This window comes from Schistocerca serialis, chromosome 1 (assembly GCF_023864345.2).
Source record: "Schistocerca serialis cubense isolate TAMUIC-IGC-003099 chromosome 1, iqSchSeri2.2, whole genome shotgun sequence".
NCBI classification, from domain to species: Eukaryota; Metazoa; Arthropoda; class Insecta; order Orthoptera; family Acrididae; genus Schistocerca; species Schistocerca serialis.
The window spans coordinates 949453808-949474565 of NC_064638.1; the positions used below are offsets into that span (position 1 = coordinate 949453808).

General features: G+C 35.8%; 1 protein-coding gene across 9 annotated transcripts in view; it reads right to left on the reverse strand.

Moving 5' to 3' along the window:
* Positions 1–1011: 1011 nt before the first annotated feature.
* LOC126412664 (uncharacterized) overlaps positions 1012–20758 on the reverse strand; it is a 353642-nt gene continuing 333895 nt past the window's right edge. For all 9 annotated transcript variants that reach the window (XM_050082429.1, XM_050082421.1, XM_050082414.1 and 6 more), the window contains 4 exons: positions 17868–18030; positions 17385–17529; positions 13699–13897; positions 1012–2985 (listed from right to left, as the gene is read on the reverse strand). In XM_050082429.1, coding sequence (XP_049938386.1) covers positions 2821–2985; positions 13699–13897; positions 17385–17529; positions 17868–18030 — 672 coding nt within the window. In that variant the 3' untranslated portion in view covers positions 1012–2820. The remainder of the gene's footprint in view (positions 2986–13698; positions 13898–17384; positions 17530–17867; positions 18031–20758) is intronic.

The window sequence follows — 20758 nt, forward strand, 5'->3', positions numbered from 1 at the left end:
CTCTTACTGACTCATTTACAATGTTTCAGCAATAATCTCTGTCATACATATTACCCTGTCTTCCACCTTTAAGCTCTCAGGTTTTCAAATCTTGTCTGATGCAGTCCCCAACAATCAGTGTTTCCTTCTCAACCCATCCGGTAAGTCCTCTGCAAGCTTGCCTAATTATAAGTGTCTTTTGTGTGTGTGCGCTGCCGCCACTTGGTGAATAGATTCTTTATCTATCCAGTTAAATTATTTTGTCAAATATTGATTGTTTTTGTTGTTGAATTATATGACACACTTAAGGATCCTTCATTTGAATTATCTATTACACCACTGTCCATTTTTATTACAGCACCTGACTGCATGCAATGCTTTAGATAAGTGGTGAGTAAGCATCCAGGGCTATATCCATGATGTCACAGAATGTATTAAGATTAAGAATAAGAACACAGACAGGGTAACATAAGATGGCTGTTAGTTTTTTTTATGTTATTAAGAATTTTGTTAATGACACTATTCTGATTTTTTCTTTAAAGTATCTGACACAATTGCAAACCTATGAGAGATATAAAAAGCATGGGCCATAAATCTTATGATAAGAAATACTAAAATATTTTGGAATGAATGTGCTGAGATGGAAAGTCTGATAGTTGACATGCTTGTCTCACTTTTCATGGGTGTTCTTACAGGTAAGTATTTTGGCCTGTTGGGAACTCATTTTATCGATTTGCTGCAATGATATTACATCACACTGGTTCTTTTTGTGTATTATTGTAATGGTTTAAACAATATTGCACCTTAGTTGGATATTTAATTATCTGTTTTCTTCAATTTTATAAATATTAATTTAGTTACCTCGTACTCAAACTGGTTGGTCAGCACAACTATTTTAACAGAATTTGTGATCAATCATTTAGTATAATGTTTGAGTCAATTTGATATACAGATACATGAGATATTCATTTAGGTTAATCACTGTTTCCCTCAATTTTGTTTGTGAGTAACTGAATTCATAAAGAAAACATATTTCTGTTGAAAAGGTATTTATTATTAAAAACTTAATTGCACTGCTATCTTATAATACAATTTCATCACATACATAAGAAAATGTAATAACGGCACAGTTTAGTAACAAGAGCCATGTAGCTAAAATTGATGACAAATAATTCCACCAATATTGCTGCCATTAAGCACCAACAGGAAAAAGTAGGTTAACAAACTTTGTAGTTATGGCAACATGTTCTTTACAACTTCATTTCTATATGTAATCAAACCAGAATATCTGCTTATAGGAAGCAGAAAAATGTGAATAATTTAGTGGACAGATCTAGCAGTACACTGTTCAGCATGTTAGATGGCCCAAAGAAAGAAAGAAAGATATGATCCTTACTACAGTGCCAGTATATTTTTTTAGAATTATCTTCCCAAAAGGTGATTTTACATCAAGGGGTAAACTGACAAAACTGTCCAACATGTTCTTGTCCAGGAACTGTGTACATATCACCTAATGTCATGCCTAGGATGGTGTACTCAAATGACAAGAAACCCTCATCATCAAACTGTAGAATGAGGATAGTCATCAAATGCAAACATAATTAATGTCAATTAACATTCATGGCATACATATTAATACACACTCTAAAAAGCTATTTTTAATGCCAAAATTAGAATAATTTTGTACAAATTTAAATTTGTGTACAACTTGATTGCTCTACAAATCGTTCAAGTATTCCAAAAAGAAAGTATGGGAATGGTTACTTAAGATTATACTATATAATCTCTTCAATATACCATTCTTAGAGACTTAAATCAAACTGATTAACTTATTACATTTTCATTAAAACAATAAATAACAGTTACTAACCCAGTGTCTTAAATTCATCTAAGACATCCAAGTTTGTACTTCCACTTAATAATATAAGACTGGTATGTTCTTAGAACAAACCATTTAGTACAGGGCATTGCCCATTACAGTTTACATAGCTCAACAAATTTCCAATAATACTCATGTAATTCAAGATGTGCCATTTATTTCTCTTTGTTTATTTCCTTGATTTTACAGCTGTTCATCCTGTCATGAGGCTAAATGTTTATGAAAGTCTGCCAGTTATGGGTGAACACAGAATATGGCCTCACTGGTCAGAAATTTTTTCTCTTAAAATAGAAATTACTGAGGAAAGTATTTTGTACTTTTGAAATTCTAAGAGTTAATGAGCTGTGTCAATGGCTGAATGGCACTTAATTAGGAGAATTTTTAAAAATCTTCACAAACACACATTTTTGTACACAAGACTCATCAACTACTGCAAAACTTGACATTTGCTCATTTTTTTCTTATATTGCAGAATGACATATACATATATAAAAATGTCTGTTGCGTACTATACAAGTCTTTTTCTTTCCAATGACTAAATAGAATATGTACAAATTTTAATAGTATATTTTCTGTGAACAAGCATTCACAATGCAGCAGGACTTGTCACACGTTCAGTATAATTAATATAAGTCTGAACTTATTATATTCCACAAATATTTATCACAAAATAAGTCAATGGGAAAAGGCTTTAACAAATTTTCTTAAAAAAAGTAAATGTTGTGTTTAATTTTTCTTCAAATGAAATCATTGCAGTTCAAAAGGAATATTATTCAATTCCCAATAAAATAATTGCCAATTACACAATACAGTCAAATATCTTTAACACATTTTTAAATTTACAGGCACTTATTGAATCAGATTACTTCTGTCTATAAATGATGATGAATGATCTTATTGTGCACAACAATGTTGTCAAGCTGTGGCCATAACATCTTACTGACAAAACAGATATTACATTCTTACGTTTCTTCATAGATTTCATTATCAATGCGGCTGTTCTTCACTCCTGTCTTTCCAGTCCATGGGTAAACCTCAGGGCAAGCCTGGCAGGTACGCATGTATCTAACTCCAGATTTATGCCACAAGTTGCACACCTTTGGGTTGTTGCATTTCTTGGGTCTATCCTGTAACAAATACTTGCTCATTAGTCTTCATATATTCAAGCAGTTGTTAAATAAAATTAACCAGCCAATAACAAACACTAATAGTGTGAACTTAATGAAGAAAAGTGACAAAATGGAGTTGGAATAACAATCATACTTCCAAAAGTATGGATGTTCATTGTTCAATTAATGATAACGTGTAACAGACTACACTCATTATTAAGCTCTTGGAACATGTTAATTCCTTGGAAGCTTAAGATCAAAGAGAAAACACTGAAGAGTATTACACTCCTTCCCTTTGCAGGACTACAATACCTTATTTTCTCTGAAGTTTCTGACAAAGAAATGCCATGCTCTTAAAAATGGAATTAGGTAACATTTTATATCTTGCAGCAGTGAGTCACTCTCTTAATATAAATGAAAAACAAAATTTAATACTTGAGCTTTCAGAATATTTCCAGTAGTTCCTTAGCAAGGAAAAGTAGATGAAGAAAAAAACAGGAAAGGGCAATGAAATGTGTCCATGGCAAGCAGGGAGGGACTCATCACTCACTGGGTCAGTGGAGAGGAAAAGCAGGTGGAAGTGAACATTGGCTAACATTGTACAGCACTCATCATGAGCTGCAAATAAGCAATGGCTGAAGACCCAGGACTGAAAAGAACGAGAAAAATTAAAGTGATGCAAATAAAAAAATAGGAAAATTAGGATACTGAATAAATGGATGAAATGCAAAAGAAAAAAGTGATCAAATAGTCCACAGGTGTAATGTTGGTTAATAGTGTCCAGCAGGCACAATATTTTGACAATCTGACTTGTCACCATTGGTCAGGTGCACTGATGAACTGGCCTCCTGGGACCACATGGCCAGCTTATATCCCCCCTTCCTCCCACCCTGTGAGCTGTTCTGTGAACAGTGCGCACCCTAGGGCACATGTCGGTGCCCAAGGAGGTTACCGTGTCGCTGGCTGTGGCCGACGATGCTCAGCAGGGCACCTGTGAAGTGGTAACATGGGTGTAGTTACTTTGTTCACCCTCACTGTCAGAAAATTGTGTATGCTGAGTGTCTTCTTAATCACACCCAGTGCTGGTTTCCAAGCTGTGCTGATGCTATAGCCAAAGCGCCAGTTAATGAGATCGCCTCTGGTGTGTATTCCAAAAGCCTCTCTAATGACATTGTTCCAATACTTGGAACTTTGCACTAAAATACTGATAATGTTCATATTCCATTGCATGGGTCTCAAACAAACAGTGCTCTGTGACAACTGACTGGTTATGATGCATCAGTCAAGTGTGCCACTAGTTTTCTTCGCAGTGACCTTTGACAGCATGCACTGTTTGTCCAATATATTTCTTGCCACACTGGTACAAGGACAGGAAAAGGGCAGATGACATCCGGTCTGTGACGAAGGTTAATGACATCTTAGAGAGAGTAGGTTCCTTGAAATGGCAGTGGGCTGGCCACGTTGCAAGAAGAAAAGACAACAGATGGACAAAGCTAGTACTGGAGTGGAGTCCGAAAGAGCACTGGAGGCCTAGAGGAAGACCACCAGACAGATGGGACAAAGACATCAAGAAGATCGCTGGTGACACCTGGCAGAGAACTGCCCAAGACCGTCCCACTTGGAGAAGACTGCTGAAAGCCTACCTGAATCCACAACTCGAAGAGGCCACATCATCTAATGATTGAATTGGCTGATGATGACACTGGTACAAAATATGGTAAACACCAGCCTTCTGTAAACCGAGGTCATCTTTGACTCAATAATGACTATGTATTATTGGGCGGGCAAAAGACAGTTCTTACTTGGTGCTTTTGCAGTATGACCTGACAGTGCACAAGTTTATGGTAAAAAGGCAGTGGCTGCCACTTTCTCTGTTACTTCATCTGTCTCCAAAGCACTGTAGTGGAGGGGTGCAGAGTGTGGCTAATCTGTCATTCTGTGAACTATTTCTTTGAAAAACAGTTCTGAGGAATACTCTCTACATCTGATATTGTGCATGCCCTTTATACTAGTGTTTTTAGTACTCCATTCCGTGTTTTTAGTACTCCATTCCTCTGCACAGGTTGATGGCAGCTATCTGGTGCAACACGGATCAGTGTGTATTTTTTTTCCAATACACACAATAGCCCTGGGTGCCATCAGCTCTTTTCTTGACATGGCTTTGGTCTCCATACCAAATTTAATGTTGTGATGAATGAAGTTCAGATGTATGAGGAAGCCATGGCATTTGTCCCTTCCATGAGGTCAGATGAATGTGTAATCAGCTTAATGGAAAAAGCAAGTAGGTTTCCATTTGGATGACTTCAGGGTTCCTTGAAGTGCTCCATACACAAATTCACAATCATCGTGACTCCTTCTGTCAGTTCATAGCATTTTCCATTAAACAGAAAATACTTGGAAAAGTTGGTAGTCTTATCATCAAATATCTGACCAATGAGTTCAAGTGATTCACACAGAGGAAACCAGGTGGAAAGCCAGTTCACTTGAAGCATGCCAGCAAATTACAGCAGTATTTTGTCATGTGGCCTTCTCAGGTCCTATACGAGATTTCAGTGACCATCCTAACACAATTGTGATGTTAGCAAACCAAGGGAGAATACCACAAATTTATCACAACTGAACAAAAATATATGTATACTTGAACACAGATAGTTCCCAAACTAACAAAGGAATATTCCACTGCAAAAAATAAAAAATAAATTAACTTCACAAATTTCTACAGGAAGTTTCATGCTACAACAGAAGTAGCATAGATGCCTTAGAGATGGAACCATCATTCAGTAGCTAGTGAAATGTTTGAAACTAATTTCTAATAGGAAAAAAATTATGATTTCGCTCTTTAAAAAAAAAAAAATGATAGTATTGCAAATAATGAAGAATGATAGCAAGAGAGATATCAAACTGAAACACAAGATAAAGCACTAAAGCAATGGCATGCAGAAAATTAGTTTTTTTGTACTATAAATATGCAGAGATATGTAAGTCTTTGGGGGGGGGGGAGGGGGGGGGGGGGGGGGGGGGGGAACCACCACTTCCCGCAGGAAACTACGAAAAAGTAAAGATAAAAAAAAAAAGCTTTTCTTTACCAACCTGTGGCCATGCTATAGTAAAATATGACAAATGTCCAAGCATTTGGAACACTACACATTCATTTTGGCAGGAAAGAGGAGCAGACTGAATGAAATGGATATATTCCAGCATTAAGTTTAACACTACTCAGTAGCCTGGATTAAGGGATACACATTACAATAGGGGGAGAAGCAAACCAAACAGCGGCTGAGATGTGGAAGAGAGCAAATTTAGAAATTGAGGAATAGAGGAAAACCTGAGAAGCAATTTGAAAATTGAGTAATGGGGGATACAGAGGGTGGAATAAAACAATAGGTGAAACTAAAATGTTTGTCAACTAAGAATGGTGGTGGGAGAACAGCAAGCACTGAAACTTGTATAATTCTGTGACGTGCCTGTGCTGAGAAAAGGAAGAATCCAGATCGCCTTCCTGGCTAAGCAGGACCAAGTTCACAGCTTTTGTGTCCAGTGCATGCTCTGCAACTGAATACTGTTTGTTACTAGAATATAGTCTTTGTTTATATCCTTGATCTATATAGCAGCTTACTGATCATGCATCACAGGAAGATGAATCACAGTGGCACATCAGCTGATATGTAACATGATGTTAACACCAGCTATGGAGATGTAGTACATGAATACAAAAAATTGCAGTTACAAGGGTGGCAGACCATTTGGAGAGCAAATTGCTTAAGAAGGGCAAAAGTTTGGCCAAGATTTTAAGGAGTACAGGAGTGATGAAAAGTTCTTTTTGGTGGTGTATGGGGGAGTAGTGTGTAAAATATGCTTAATTTAATAGTATGTATTCAGAATATCAAGGCTTTGTCAGAAATGCTGGTTAACATGCTCCAAGTTAAGGTAGTATTGTTTCACAAACGGCACTCCTTAAGGATACTTGTTTACACAAGTTTCATTATAGACAGGTCAGTTTATAACAGCTGAATCATCTTTTTAATGTATATCTTGATTCATTCCACTTTCTTTGTTGTTAATCTACATGATAGAATCTACAAAGTATGATGAATGAACAGGGTTTACTCAATCAAAATCACTAGTTTTGGAGTTGCCTAAGGTAGCAGTTTTAAGCTAATTCTGAATCAGAACCAGACAAGAAGTAATGGTTGTGCTTTGCATTTTTACACCGAAGAAGTACATAAACAGATACTTGAACAGTGACTGCAACAGCAGGAAGGAAGAAAGTTTTTCGTGTCATAAGAATGATAACTTTAATAGTGCAAGTATAGTCTTTGTTCTTTGGGTTGCTATATACTGCAATATGGATCTGACAATTGGTGAAAAGAACATCAACACAGAGAAAGGTGACATCAAACTCCAAAAAGGTTACTGAATCTTATCAATTAAGAAGTTCTGATAAATTCCGAAGCAGAATTACATCATGGGTCAAAATGAGGAAAGTGTCTTGAATGTAACTGAATCAGAAGTATGGATGAGTGCTCAGGAAATTCAAAAATCAATCCAAAGTGACATATAAAGTGACTGATAAAAAAGAGAGCCATTCTGTTTACTGCTGGGGACTGATGAAGTCTCGGGTCTGCTTAGAGGAAGGCACTGCCTGAGGAAATTTTTAGCAATAGCTATATCATATATGCAGAAAATTTTGATATACAGGGGAATAGATAAGTGATCTCTAGCAAGGCCTATGAGTGGGAATTAAGGATGACCCCATTAATGAATAATAAGTGCAAAAACAAAAAGAATCTTACAATCAATACACCTCAGATAATAACCAAGGTAGAAATATGTTCAATGACAAATCAAAAAGTTTTTTGTGATGAATTTGTTCTATTAAATGTTCTTGGAGCACTTCTCACATTAATTATTTATGACACACTCAGCTTTTGACAATATGCAACAGTTAGAAAAACATTTTACTGTTGAAGAAGTAATGGAATCACAAAGAAGTTCTGTACCTGATGTAACTGTGTCCACTGTGACTAGATATTGCATTGGCACCAATGATGAAATGTCACTCACAGCATCTTTGTTTCCACCACACTGTATAGTAGAGGGCAGACTACCATGCAAACTCTCAGTACTAATTGCCCACTTCCACACATTGCTGAGTGTGAATCCCATGCAACTAATAAAGTTCTAATTTTCACGATCTCTTTGATAACTGTGTAATCCCTGTCTTCTCAAACACAATTTTGTGCTTGTTCATACGACTGTCTTCCACAACAGCAGATTTTTTTAATTTCTGTACTTGATATGCAATCGGTGTTTGGTACAGCACTGGGAAATGGTTTGAACAGACCATCCCAAGTAGTTACTGCCACAATCACAGGAAATACTGTAAACAACTAGGACTCTGAAATCATGACTATATCCTTTACAGGGCACATCGTCTCTTGGATTTTCCTAGGCAGTCAAAAGACAGTTTTAGTTCCACATCTGTTTAAGATTCACTCTATTTTATTCAATGTTGTTCCACGAGACAGAAGGAACATCATGGATTTTTTTCTCCCAGCCCCAGTATTTTATTGGACATTGAAATGATACAGGCAATCAGTACATACCCCAGAGCCAGCCATCTTGTTCTTTGCACCACACTTGGTGCCCAAACATGACTACAATTTGATGTTTGTACCAACAAAAACAGTACTTTAAAGCAACCAAAAATTACAGACCTTCACACTTCCCGAGGCAGGTACATCAAGTTTATAACAGTGGTGTTAGCCATACTTTGTGTCAATCTTAACGAGTAGGTGTTTTGGCTGACAAGTAACCTTCTCTGTCATATTTCCGACCACAGTTGAACTTATAATTTCTTGTGTTTAAAATGATTTAGCTTGGTGCTGAAGGTAAATTGACTGCTGGTTTTTACATATCAGCGTTTCTCTAGTTCTCTAGTATTAATGTAGTACAGGTGTGTTACTGAAGAGGTATTTTAAAATTTTCAGAAATGCCACTTTGTCGTGGATGTCGATATAAGCCAGACAACCTCTGCTATATCAGTGGGAAGTTCACCTTTGTCAGAAATAGGAAGAAAATTTCAACAGGCATAAAGAAAGCATATAAACATTACTTTGGAGTAGAGATAGGAGACCAAGATAAAGAATGGGCACCACATTTCTGTTGAGATACATGTTACTGCAAACTAATTCAGTGGTGGAAAGGTAAAGAGAATGTGGCGTTGTTCGCTGTGCCCATGGTGTGGAGAGAGCCCAAGCACCACGTTACTGACTGTTATTTCTGTCTAACAAAAATTCAGCATTGTACAAACAAAAAATCAAAGAGGTACATAGTTTACCCAGATCTGCCTTCAGTGAGAATGCCAGTGCAGCATTCTGACAGCCTTACAGTACCTTCAAGAACTCCAGGTCAAATTCAGAGTGACAGTGAACTAAGTAGTACTGAAGAAATCACAGATGATGATCCTTTATATCACTGCACAAGTGAGTCATCATCACATTTGTTAACACAAGCAGATTTAAATGATTTAGTACGTGATCTAGGACTAAGTAAACAAAAGGTGCAGCTGCTTGGTTCAAGACTCCACCAAAGTCCTAAAATCAGTGTGTTCAGGCACAGAGAACATGCCTTTATTTCCTATTTTGCTACTGACAGAGCACTGACATTTTGCAATAATGTTGCTGGCCTAATGAAAGTGCTGAACTTCACCTATATTTCACAGGAGTGGAGACTTTTCATAGATGTGTCAAAGACAAGTCTCAAGGGTGTTTTGCTCCATAACGGAAATAAAATACTCTCTGTTCCACTAGCTTACGCCAGCTTGACCAAAGAGAATTGCGAATTCATACAAATGATGCTAAATTCATTACAATACAACAAATACAAATGGAAAATATGTGCAGATTTCAAAGTAATTGCTATAGTACTGGGAATGCAATGAGGCTACACAAAGTATGCCTGTTTTCTTTGTAAGTGGGAGAGTCAAGACAGAAATTCTCACTACAAGAAAAAGAAATGGCCTAGGCAGAGATGGAAAGTGAGCGAAAAGAATGTACAACATGGAAGTCTGGTAACTCCTGAAGATATACTACTTCCACCACTTCACATCAAACTTTGCCTAATGAAACAATTCATAAAGGCCATGGATCCAACAGGCAGTGGGTTTGCATATCTAACTACCAGATTCCTCCGTCTTTCAGCTGCAAAAATAAAGGAAGGTTTATTCGTGGGCCCACAAATCAAGGAGCTGCAGAAAGATGCAAATTTTGAAGCATGTTTAACTAACAAAGAAAAGACAGCATGGGACTGTTTCAAGATGGTGTCAGAAAACTTCCTCAGAAGAAGAAGAGCTACTAACTACAAAGCAATGGTGGACGACATGATCAAAGCATATCAAGATCTGGGGTGCAATATGTCTTTGAAGGTACATATGATGGACTCTCATTTGGATTACTTCAGAGAGAGTTGTAGTGACATATCGGATGAACATGGCAAAAGATTCCATAAAGACAGTTCTACCATAGAAATACATACCTTCTATGTTAGCAGATTATTGCTAGAATATCGTTTGAGAGAAGAAAGATTCACAATACAAGGGAAAAAAGTGATGTGCATTACAATACAATGGCTCATTTTTTTGTCAATTTTCTGTAATTTCTTGTGTCAAATAAATGCTACACAGCATATACACAAAGATTACAGTCATAAAAACATGAATTTGTTTATTGAATTTCACCTCATGTTTGCTGCACCATATCAGAAACCGAGCAGAGAAATAAAATTGCGATTGCTCTTAAACTATCCCTGACAGGAAAAAACTAAAAACAGTTTGAATTCAGCACTCGAAGTACAACTAGGATTACAAAGATTTTTTTTTCAGAAAGAGAAAAAAAGTTTTTTTTGTAGAATAGTGTTATCTACATTATTTATCAAAACGCATAAAGATTTGTCCTGTAACAATAGAAAACATGCATGGCTCATTGAATGGCAGTCCTGATTTTATTTACATGTTAAGGTATATTGGATAATCACTATAGTTCAGTCTTTGTACCAAACGTAAAATGCATCTTACAGAAACCAAAAACCACCTACATTATTCATAAAGAAATGTGAACAGTTCCCTATAACATTACAAAAATGGCTCACTTATTGGCACTACTGATCTAATTTACAGTTTAAGACACAGCAGTTGACAACTATAGTTTGGTATTAGTACCAATGTGAAATAGCACTGTAAAGAAATCAAAAATTGTATTATTTCTCAGAATATGAAGAGATGTTGTCATTACTGGTGTAATTTACGGGTCAAGGTACACATGATACCAAAAACAAACTTTAGTTTCATCTTTGTGCTGAGCTGGGGCAAGGGACAATGGAACCTCAGACTAAGTGCCACAACGTTATTTCCAAGACAAATTGCCTTATTATTAGTTAAAAACTTGAGTTAGTTTGACTAAAACTGAGGCATCACCTGCCAGAGTTGATTAGGTGGCATAGTATGAGGTGATCAGAGCAAAAGTAAAATTACCGATTGCTCTTGGCTGGAAGTAGTGTTATATAGCATTTACACAAGCACTGTGTCCTGTGTTTTAGGGATTCCAATACTGGACAAGCTGGCTCTGATCACTGGATATGTTGTACCATGATCATTGAACTCTGACAGGAGGTACATGAAAACCCACTGTTACACTTTTCAAGAGACTTGAAAAAAATGGTGTAAAATTCAGAAAATAATGTTTCAAGTAATAAAAGTTATGTATAGGATACCCCCTTGCATCTGTGCACTTTGTGTATCATAGATATACATAACAGACATCAAAGTACTTGTCAGGAACTTGTTTATTTTCTAATAATGATTTGTTATCTAATAAAAACAGTAGATGTAACTGGAACTGGTAACTGTCTAGGAAGTACAAACATTTGACTTAATTTCATACATCATAATCAGTGTTTTTGGAAAGCCTACAACAGTCATTTATCACATAAATAATGAACCACTGCACCAGTTATGTAGTTTTTCATGGCTAGCATGACACATTTTGAGAATTTATTCTTGTTGTCAAAGCAAATATTTACATATGTATTTTGTGCGATGTTTGTGTATGTGATATTTTGCATATCTTACACAGCAACTGTCTTTTTGAGGTTATCAGGTACCATGCCTCCTCAGATATGTAGAAAACCACATGCATGCAAACTATCACTCACATTAAATTGTTTGTGAAAGATCGCAAAAAATACTTTGTAAATATTTGCACTTGGCAATGAGAATAAATTTTCAAAACACGTCTTGCTAAGCATGAAAAAATATGTAACTGGTCCTGTGTTTAAACCAAAAACATTTGAGTAACACAAAGTGACCGAAGGTGACAATTAGCGCTACAAATGGCCAAACAATGAAACACGCTAAATATGGTTTGAATAATGCAAAGGTTTCGAGATGATCACAACAATTATGAAGCTGGTCATGCACAGTACAGGCAGTGTGGAAATGGTTGTGACTGGTGTTGATACCTTTAATTGAACAAACCTAGGTACTTCCATCAGCCACCACACCAAGTAACACTTCACAGCAGGAGGAGATAAAGTATGAATTATTCTGATTTGTATCCATTTACTGGTTCAGATCTGCTGAGTAAAATGCCCTGGTGTCAAGAAACTCCACCAAGTAATGTCTGTAAACACTACTTGATGGCCAACATCATTTCACATCATTTACATCAGTTCTTTTCTCCACAAACATATTTTCATAAAGCATAAATGGTGAGAAAATTGTAAGTTTGTTGATGCAAAATTGGGTGCAAATTAATATTAATGGAAACAATAAAAAAATGTCATAAATGGTGGGAAAACGTTAATTCTGGGTACATAAAAGTGGAGTTATACTTTATTGGTTTTAGCTGAACAGAGATGAGTTTTTGTGAATACTAAAAGGCAATTTATATGTGAAAATAACACAGTGGCACTTAATTTGGTGTCAGTTGTGCCTTGCGTAAAGTGAGTACAGAGATCAAACTACAGGCATTGCAAAGTGTACCTTAACCTGTAAGTTCGATCAGTAGTTGGCAGTAAGTGAGCCATGTGTGTTTTTTACTGTTACAGAACAAATCTTTAAACATTCTGATAAATAATACATGCAATTTTTGGTTTCTTTAATGCGCTTTTTTACTTTGATACAAAGATGGAATGCAATCATCAGGAAGTGTTCATTAACCTGCAAGTAGATCAGTAATGCCAAAAAATGAGTAATTAGAGAACAAATCTTTATGCATTTTGATAAATAATACAGATGTAGTATTGTTTCTCTGAAGTGCCTTTTTAAATTCGTACAAAGGCTTGTGTCTAATTAGCAAACTGAGGGACACTTGGACTGACCCACTGAGACAGACCACAAGCAACTAGTAGTTTTTGAAACAAAGATATTAATCTGAGTATTAAAAATGGAAAATAATCAGAAAAAAGTGAAGGAATAGTGCTACTTTGAAACAGAAATTACAGAGTGTGGACAAACATTGATATTAAGTCATGTGGATCAGTCTTCTCTCTTTCAAAATATTTTTGTACTAATGTCTAATGACAGCAATTGGAAATGCTACTCTGCCACATAAAAGATCTATCAAGAGCAATACTGACAATACATTACAACATATTTTAGCCACACTGCTTATAAGTATTTCTGATTTGCTTATTTAATATCTTTGAGACTTGGTCAGCTCCAGAAAGACTTACTGCGTAGTTACACTGGAACGGTGGGAAGTTCTTGATCTCTGAAAGTGGTGTAGGTTGTCGTACCCACTGTATGGCTTGCCAGTTTGTCACCAGCCAGACATCATCCATTGCAACTATTGTGTCAAGGAATGCTTCGAAACCTTCCTTGTGATGAGGCTGTGTGAACCATGCTGCATGATAGAATAATCCAAATGGTGCCCTGCAAAATATCAATTTAATATGAGCATTTTGTTATAAATGATCTCCAAACAAAGCATTGTGACACTGGTTTGCTGACTACATCATACATATACTATTTTTGTTGTAGCTTAAATATCTTACATTGTATCAAATACACTATATTTTGCATTAAAATTTGGTTCCAGAGACAAAAATGGTATGCATGAATTTTTATGAACTATCTGAATAACTTGGAAAATAATTTTTTGTGATACATCACTGCAGAAAAGGTATCAAAAGACTTTGAAGAGTAATAGCCATTGTAAATACATTTCAACATCTATTGTCATTACTTACACCATGATTTACATTTACATCACATACTAAGACCTACAGCCCCTGGTGGTGTAAAAAATTGAGCTCCTAAATCAATGCAATCAAAAGATATGGCTATTTATGTCTTACATTCATTTGCTGTCCGACTGTTTGTCTTTCCATCTGTTAAGATACTTTTTTCTGAGGAACAAGTGGACATATCAAGTTTAAATTTATGTCACACACTAACGGTATGGTTTATCGTACCTCAGTAGTGTAAAATGTTAAACGTCTAAGTCAATGCAGTCAAAAGATTGCCAATTGTCACATATTTTGATACTTGCAAACTCACTTGTTAAAACCTATAGGGTACTATACCTATAGTCCTGTTGGCCTCAAATCATGAAATTTGTAAAGAAGCAATGTTTTACAGTACAAGTAATGGAAAAAATTCAGAACATTGTTAACTTTTAATCATATAACACAAAAAAATATTTCTTTTGTCAATTGTTATCCAAATCAAAAATTAAAATTAAAACATTCTTGGAAGTCCTGGAACTGATATGTTGTCAGTATCATTGTTGACAGCAGACAAAAATTGTCATGATTCTTTGTGGCTGGTTGCTGTCCTAACACCATTAACATTTGTCTAAAAATCTCTAGCCTAAAAAAGAATTACCTGAAGAACTACATGAAACATGATGTGTTTGATGATAAGTTCAGAACATACTGTAAGTCTTATTGTACTGTCAACAAAAAGAATTCAGCAAGCAAAAATTATATAATGATAAATTAATAAAAAATCATATAATGATAAATTAATAACAGAATCCAAAAATAAAAATAAAGGCCTTTGGAAAGTTATGAAAATGGAACATGGTACAAACAAAGCTTTGAAACTGAATCTAAATGATGAGTCAACATAAAACCTAATAAAGAACTGCCATAGAGCCAGTACTCAACACCCAAGAATTGTGGGGAATACATTGTAGAGTCATTAACTCTTATAATTAATGCATCCTTTAATAATGGACTTTTCCCAGGCCTCCTAAGGGTTGCTAAGTTACACCACTCTGCAAGATGGGACCAAGATATCATGTAGCTAATTACAGGCCAGTAGCACAACTCAGCACATTTTCAAAAATATTTGAGAAACTGTTTTACAACAGATTAGAAACTTTTATTAACAGATTCGCTTTAATATCAGAGCAGCAGCATGGATTTAGAAAAGTTAAAACAACAACCACAGCAGTGTATGAATATTTCACACAACCTTAAAATCATTAGATAACAAAGAAATTACTACCGGTATTTTTTTTTTATTTCTCTAAAGCTTTTGACATTATTGACCACACCATAATCCTTAGAAAGTTAGCTAATAAAGGTGTGAGAAGAACTGCAAACCAATGGTTAGAATCATCTCTATCAAACAGAGTGCAAAAAGTTGATATGAAATTTGAAAAAAAGAATACTAATGTCCATCAGTGAACTGTGCACTCCTCTGAGAAAATGCCTGTTAGCTATGGTGTACCACAAGGCTTAATCCTGGGACCCATACTGTTTCTGATACATATTGATGAACATCATTCCAACCCTTCAGTAGCATGGATGTGTGGGTAGGATCATTTTATCCAAGATGGTGCTCCTCTGCACATTGCACAACCAGTGAAGTGGCTGCTGCAGAGACATTTCAAAAAAGCCAAAATTATCACCCATCATTTCCCTACAACCTAGCTGTCCAGATCACCAGATCTTAATCTGTGTGACTTCTGGCTGTGGGGCTTTCTGGAAGATGTCATGTTCAGTGCTCCAATTACAAACATAGATGAACTGATGGCACACATTGCGCAACGCATTCTGGATGTAACCCCAAAGGCACTGTTGTGGCACATGCTGTTTCTCGATTTCAACTTGTGGCAGGAAACAGTGCACACCGTATTTTGAACATATCTTGCGCCTGTCTCATGACAATTAGAAACTGATGTCATTTTGCTTTTCCTGAAATTCTTGGCCTCAGAACACTTAGAAACTGATTTTTCTCATCCATTGTGGTACAACCTTGCAAAACTAACAGTGCCACAACTGTTGACTGCCAAACTTGCTTAGTTCATGCACATTGGACAGTACAGGTGGTGTAATGTACAACACAAACAGACATAGTCTTATTCATTTGTCATTTGTAGCTGACACCATTTACATTGAGATGCTTACAGCAGCATCTGTTACTAAAATTTTTGTTAAATATTTTTCCATAATGTTTCCCCTCGTGTCAATACTATGCTGTTTAAATTTTACATCATTCCGAGCAATGGTCCTCTTTCTACATCAATTTGAAATTGGACCTTTAATTATGGACACTCTGTAGTTTATTCCTCAAATCTGACATGACTGAACTTCCAACATCAAATTCATCATAAAGGTAGTTAAATAGTTTGGCATCTTGAGATCTTCTGTGCTTTCTTAGATCTTGTTTGATGGTACACTACTATAATCTTTTTCAATGTCAAAAAATGTTATCACAATATTCTTTCCATGTTGCTGGTACTTTTCAGTCAGTATTCTTATCACAAAGATAAGATCCATAGTGCTGTAATTCTTCTTGAACCCATGTAGCTCCTTCTCGAGAAGAGGCACCACTATTTTCCTAAGTCTCATTTTTTTTTTTTTTTTCAGTAACTTTAGAGTATATGTGATAGTGTGATGCCCCTGTAGCTATTGATCATTCTTATGTTCAAACTTCATCCTCTGCCTGATTCTCTTTTTTTATTTATGCTCTCCCATATTTTCATTGGCCAATCCTTCACATCCACTGAATGACATCTGTCACTGAATGAAATCATTCTTATTCTTAGTATCCTGTGTCTACCTTTCCTCTTGCCAAAGATGTTTACCTTTTCACTGTCTTCATGGATTATTTAGAGCATACTATACAAAAACAACTAAGTCTAAAGAGTCAGTGAACAATGTTTCCAGTGCCACTGGCTGGATTTACAATTATGAATGTTTTCTTTTATCTTTGTAATTCCAATTTACAGTTTAAATAAGGACAAATATTTGCTTGGAATAATTTCATACCAATGGATGATTCAGTTGACGAAAGCCTGCCTCTATCTAAAAATCAACATACAGCATAAATTACGCAATGATTTCTTATGACACAAATATCTGTCAGGACATAAAAAAACAACACAGAAAAGTTGGGAACACAATACCTGTTAGTTGTATAATGTCTCTCAAAATTTTTTATGAGCATTTTATAGACACCATCAGCAGTTGGAGGGTTGCTGCATGCATCACCCATAGAACATCGTCCACCGTTGAGATCCTGCCACATTACCATGGGGACTTCCCAGACACCTGTGAACAATCAGATGTTTGTTTATTCACTTCTCTTTTTGAGAGATACTCTGTGACAATGGCATGGACACTATGTAGAGGGAGAGAGAAGAGCAAACATGCTAGCAAAGGTACATTCTGTAGAATGAAGCAGGTGAAGAAATCCAAAAGGTCTCTTTTTCTAACTCCATATTCTATAGGACAAAGATGGATCAAAAATGATTTTGGTCTCAAAGTCAGCTTTTCCATCACCATTACCATTACTAAAATTTCAACATAATACCACATGTTTTACTGGACATTAATTAAGACAAATATTTCCAAAAACAATATCACAGATGAATTATGGTATCACTTACCAGGATAAGATCGTGTTGGACAAGGTGGAATCATACAGTCATGGAATATCTTGTAATCAAGAGTGTAAGGCCAACTGGGTGGGCGGTTTTCATACACAGGCATTGAAGAATCATATGTGAAGTTTAAGTCATAGAGCATCTTGAACATTTTGTTACCACCAATCTGGAAAGGTGTAAAACAGTTTTAAGCATTTAAATAGACAACTACTCAAAAAATAGGAAATATTATCCTTATTCCACATTGATTATTGTGACAATGTGTATTTCATAATGTGATATGAACAGTACTTTTGCAGACAATTTGATCCATTAACATTATTTTCACTGCAAAATAAGGGTCTGCCAGAAATATGACTAGTCAGTTACCTCTTAAGCCAATCTCAGTGGTCTGTATACATGTGTGACACATTTGAAATCAGACCGTGTGATTTTTAGAAATTTGCTTTACTATGGACAGTGTTTGAGAAAAAAAGGATTGGCAGTCTACGGCAACTGAATCACAAGAAACTGGAGAATGACTGAAAGACATAAATTTAAAAAATGCTGCCACATCTTTTGGCTTTCAAAGGTCTCTTCTTTGGGAAAAAGGGAAAATAGCAACAAATTCAAATCCATTTTTTGCTCACAATACATAATTTCAAGCGCATGGGCAATGTCAACAAAATATTATTACAGCATGCTGTTTCCATGAAAGCTGGTCAGCTGTGTATAAAACCAAAAATTTACCTCTCAAACTGGTCTTTGATAGAATCTCATCATTCACAATATTTTGTCTACTTGGATCACTCAGTTTAAAGTGAATAATACTTGTGTTTTGTATGTTAACTTTTCAGATGTCTCATTTAGTGTGAGCTTTTGCCTTTCAAATTAAGTTTTGAACCTCTTCAATAAGACTGGGCTCAGTGTCTGCACAACAGGCCTGGGCTTTTTCATCAGCATACACAGTTATCAGATTCTTATTATTGAAAGAACTTGGTAAATCATTTTTATAAAATATGAACAGGAATGTACCTAAAATGGAGCCCCAAGGCACAGCAAAGTCTATATTCCTTATTCTTTACCATCTCCACTACAGTACTTTTGCATTGTCATGTATAATTTCTGTACACCATTATCAACCTCTGAAACACTTTTCCAGTGATTGTATGAGCTTTCCAGGGACACCACCCATTGCAATTTTTGATAACAGTGCACCATGATATACTCTGCTGAAAACTTTGGAGAAGTTTTCAAGAGCTCCTGCCACCTGGGTCTTTTAATTTATTTTTCCAAATACATAATGGACAATCTGTTGATGAAACACTAAATGAATGATCAGCTGACATCTGTGACTCTCAACACATCTGCTGTTACTGTGGTGAGAACGAATTTCTAATTCTTTACAAACAGAATAAATATGAAAGAATACCACACAGGAAAAAGTAGCGTAAAGTTCTGTAATTGCAAATGAATAAAATAATATCTAACCTGAGCATAGTGGTTATGATAAAAATCACCACATAAAATGGAAAAATATGTGCAACTACAGCATGGCGGCATTGCTCATTGCATCTCTCTCTCTGGTCAAGCTGATCTTGAATCATAGCTCAGATCATGGAAACAAGTTTCACTATATGATCTGTTTGCCAAAGAAGAAATTGTTTCTCCTAGGAATACAGAACAGACAAGAGGGGAAAAAACTGGTGTAAATGCAGTGAAGTAGAAGAAGAATTCATTTTGTGTATTGGATCTTAGTTGCTCTTCCAGGATCATACAACAGCACACACAATTTTTGTTATGATGATTATTAGCTGTGGTAATGTTGGCTTCAGGCATACGTTAACTTCACCTTCATCTTTGAACTTCTTAAACTGAATTCTCAAATTTTCCATCTAGAACCTTTGCTGGCTGTACCCACTTAGACCAAACACTATACTGCAAGTACAGTTCCCTCCGTGTTCAACAATAATGCATGACACTCATTGTCAGAGGCTGGTTCCGAAGTTTAACCAGAATATTCAGATAACTCATCAGAAGAATAATGGGAACAAGGCAGTGGAACCCAACCATTTTATGATTACTTACACAATATTAAGAAAAGGACATCTGAAGCCTGCTCTAATGAATGAAGGAAAACTCCAGAACAATTAGGAAAACTCCTGTCCAAATAATTTTGTGTTACGGAGGCTGTACATATCATATCAGAATAAGAATGTGATATTAGAAAATGCTCTCATAAGATAATCAGTTGACACAGGAATACTGATTATGAACATGGAATGAGGTGAAGCTCAAAGACTGTGAAGCTACACACAATACCCAATACATCAATGAAGGTGAAGATGCAAGAAAAAAAGCTACAACCTTACAAATCCCATTACCCAGACACTTTTTCACTAACTATGTGAACAAATGTTTGTGACTCTATGACTCACTTTGACCTGGAATAGCTGTTAAAAAAGTGAGTAAACTGTTATCAAACTGAGAGCAGTACAATACCATCCAGTTGATATTGTATACTATAAATATGAGGACTGTAAATAAATCCTGAGAGACCCAAGAAAATACCTGCAGATGGTTGCTTCCTAAAGTTATACAAAGGTTTCCTTGAAGTTAATATGGTAAAATCAGATCAATTACAAAATTTTTTAGTAGTTCTCCCTAATCACCATCATTGCTTTTCTGACAGGAGTTGCTTATGAATGAGAGAGCAATGTCAGCTTTTATTACTACTTGAATTTTAAAAATCAAGAACATTACAAAGGTAGTAAATCACACAATACACTTTAACAAACAAATCTCATGTAAATAGCATAAATAATAAATAGGGGTAGTGAAGCAGTAGGTGTAATAATGAATTGAAAAATAGGAATTTGAGTAAGCTTCTATGAACAGCATAATGAACACATTAT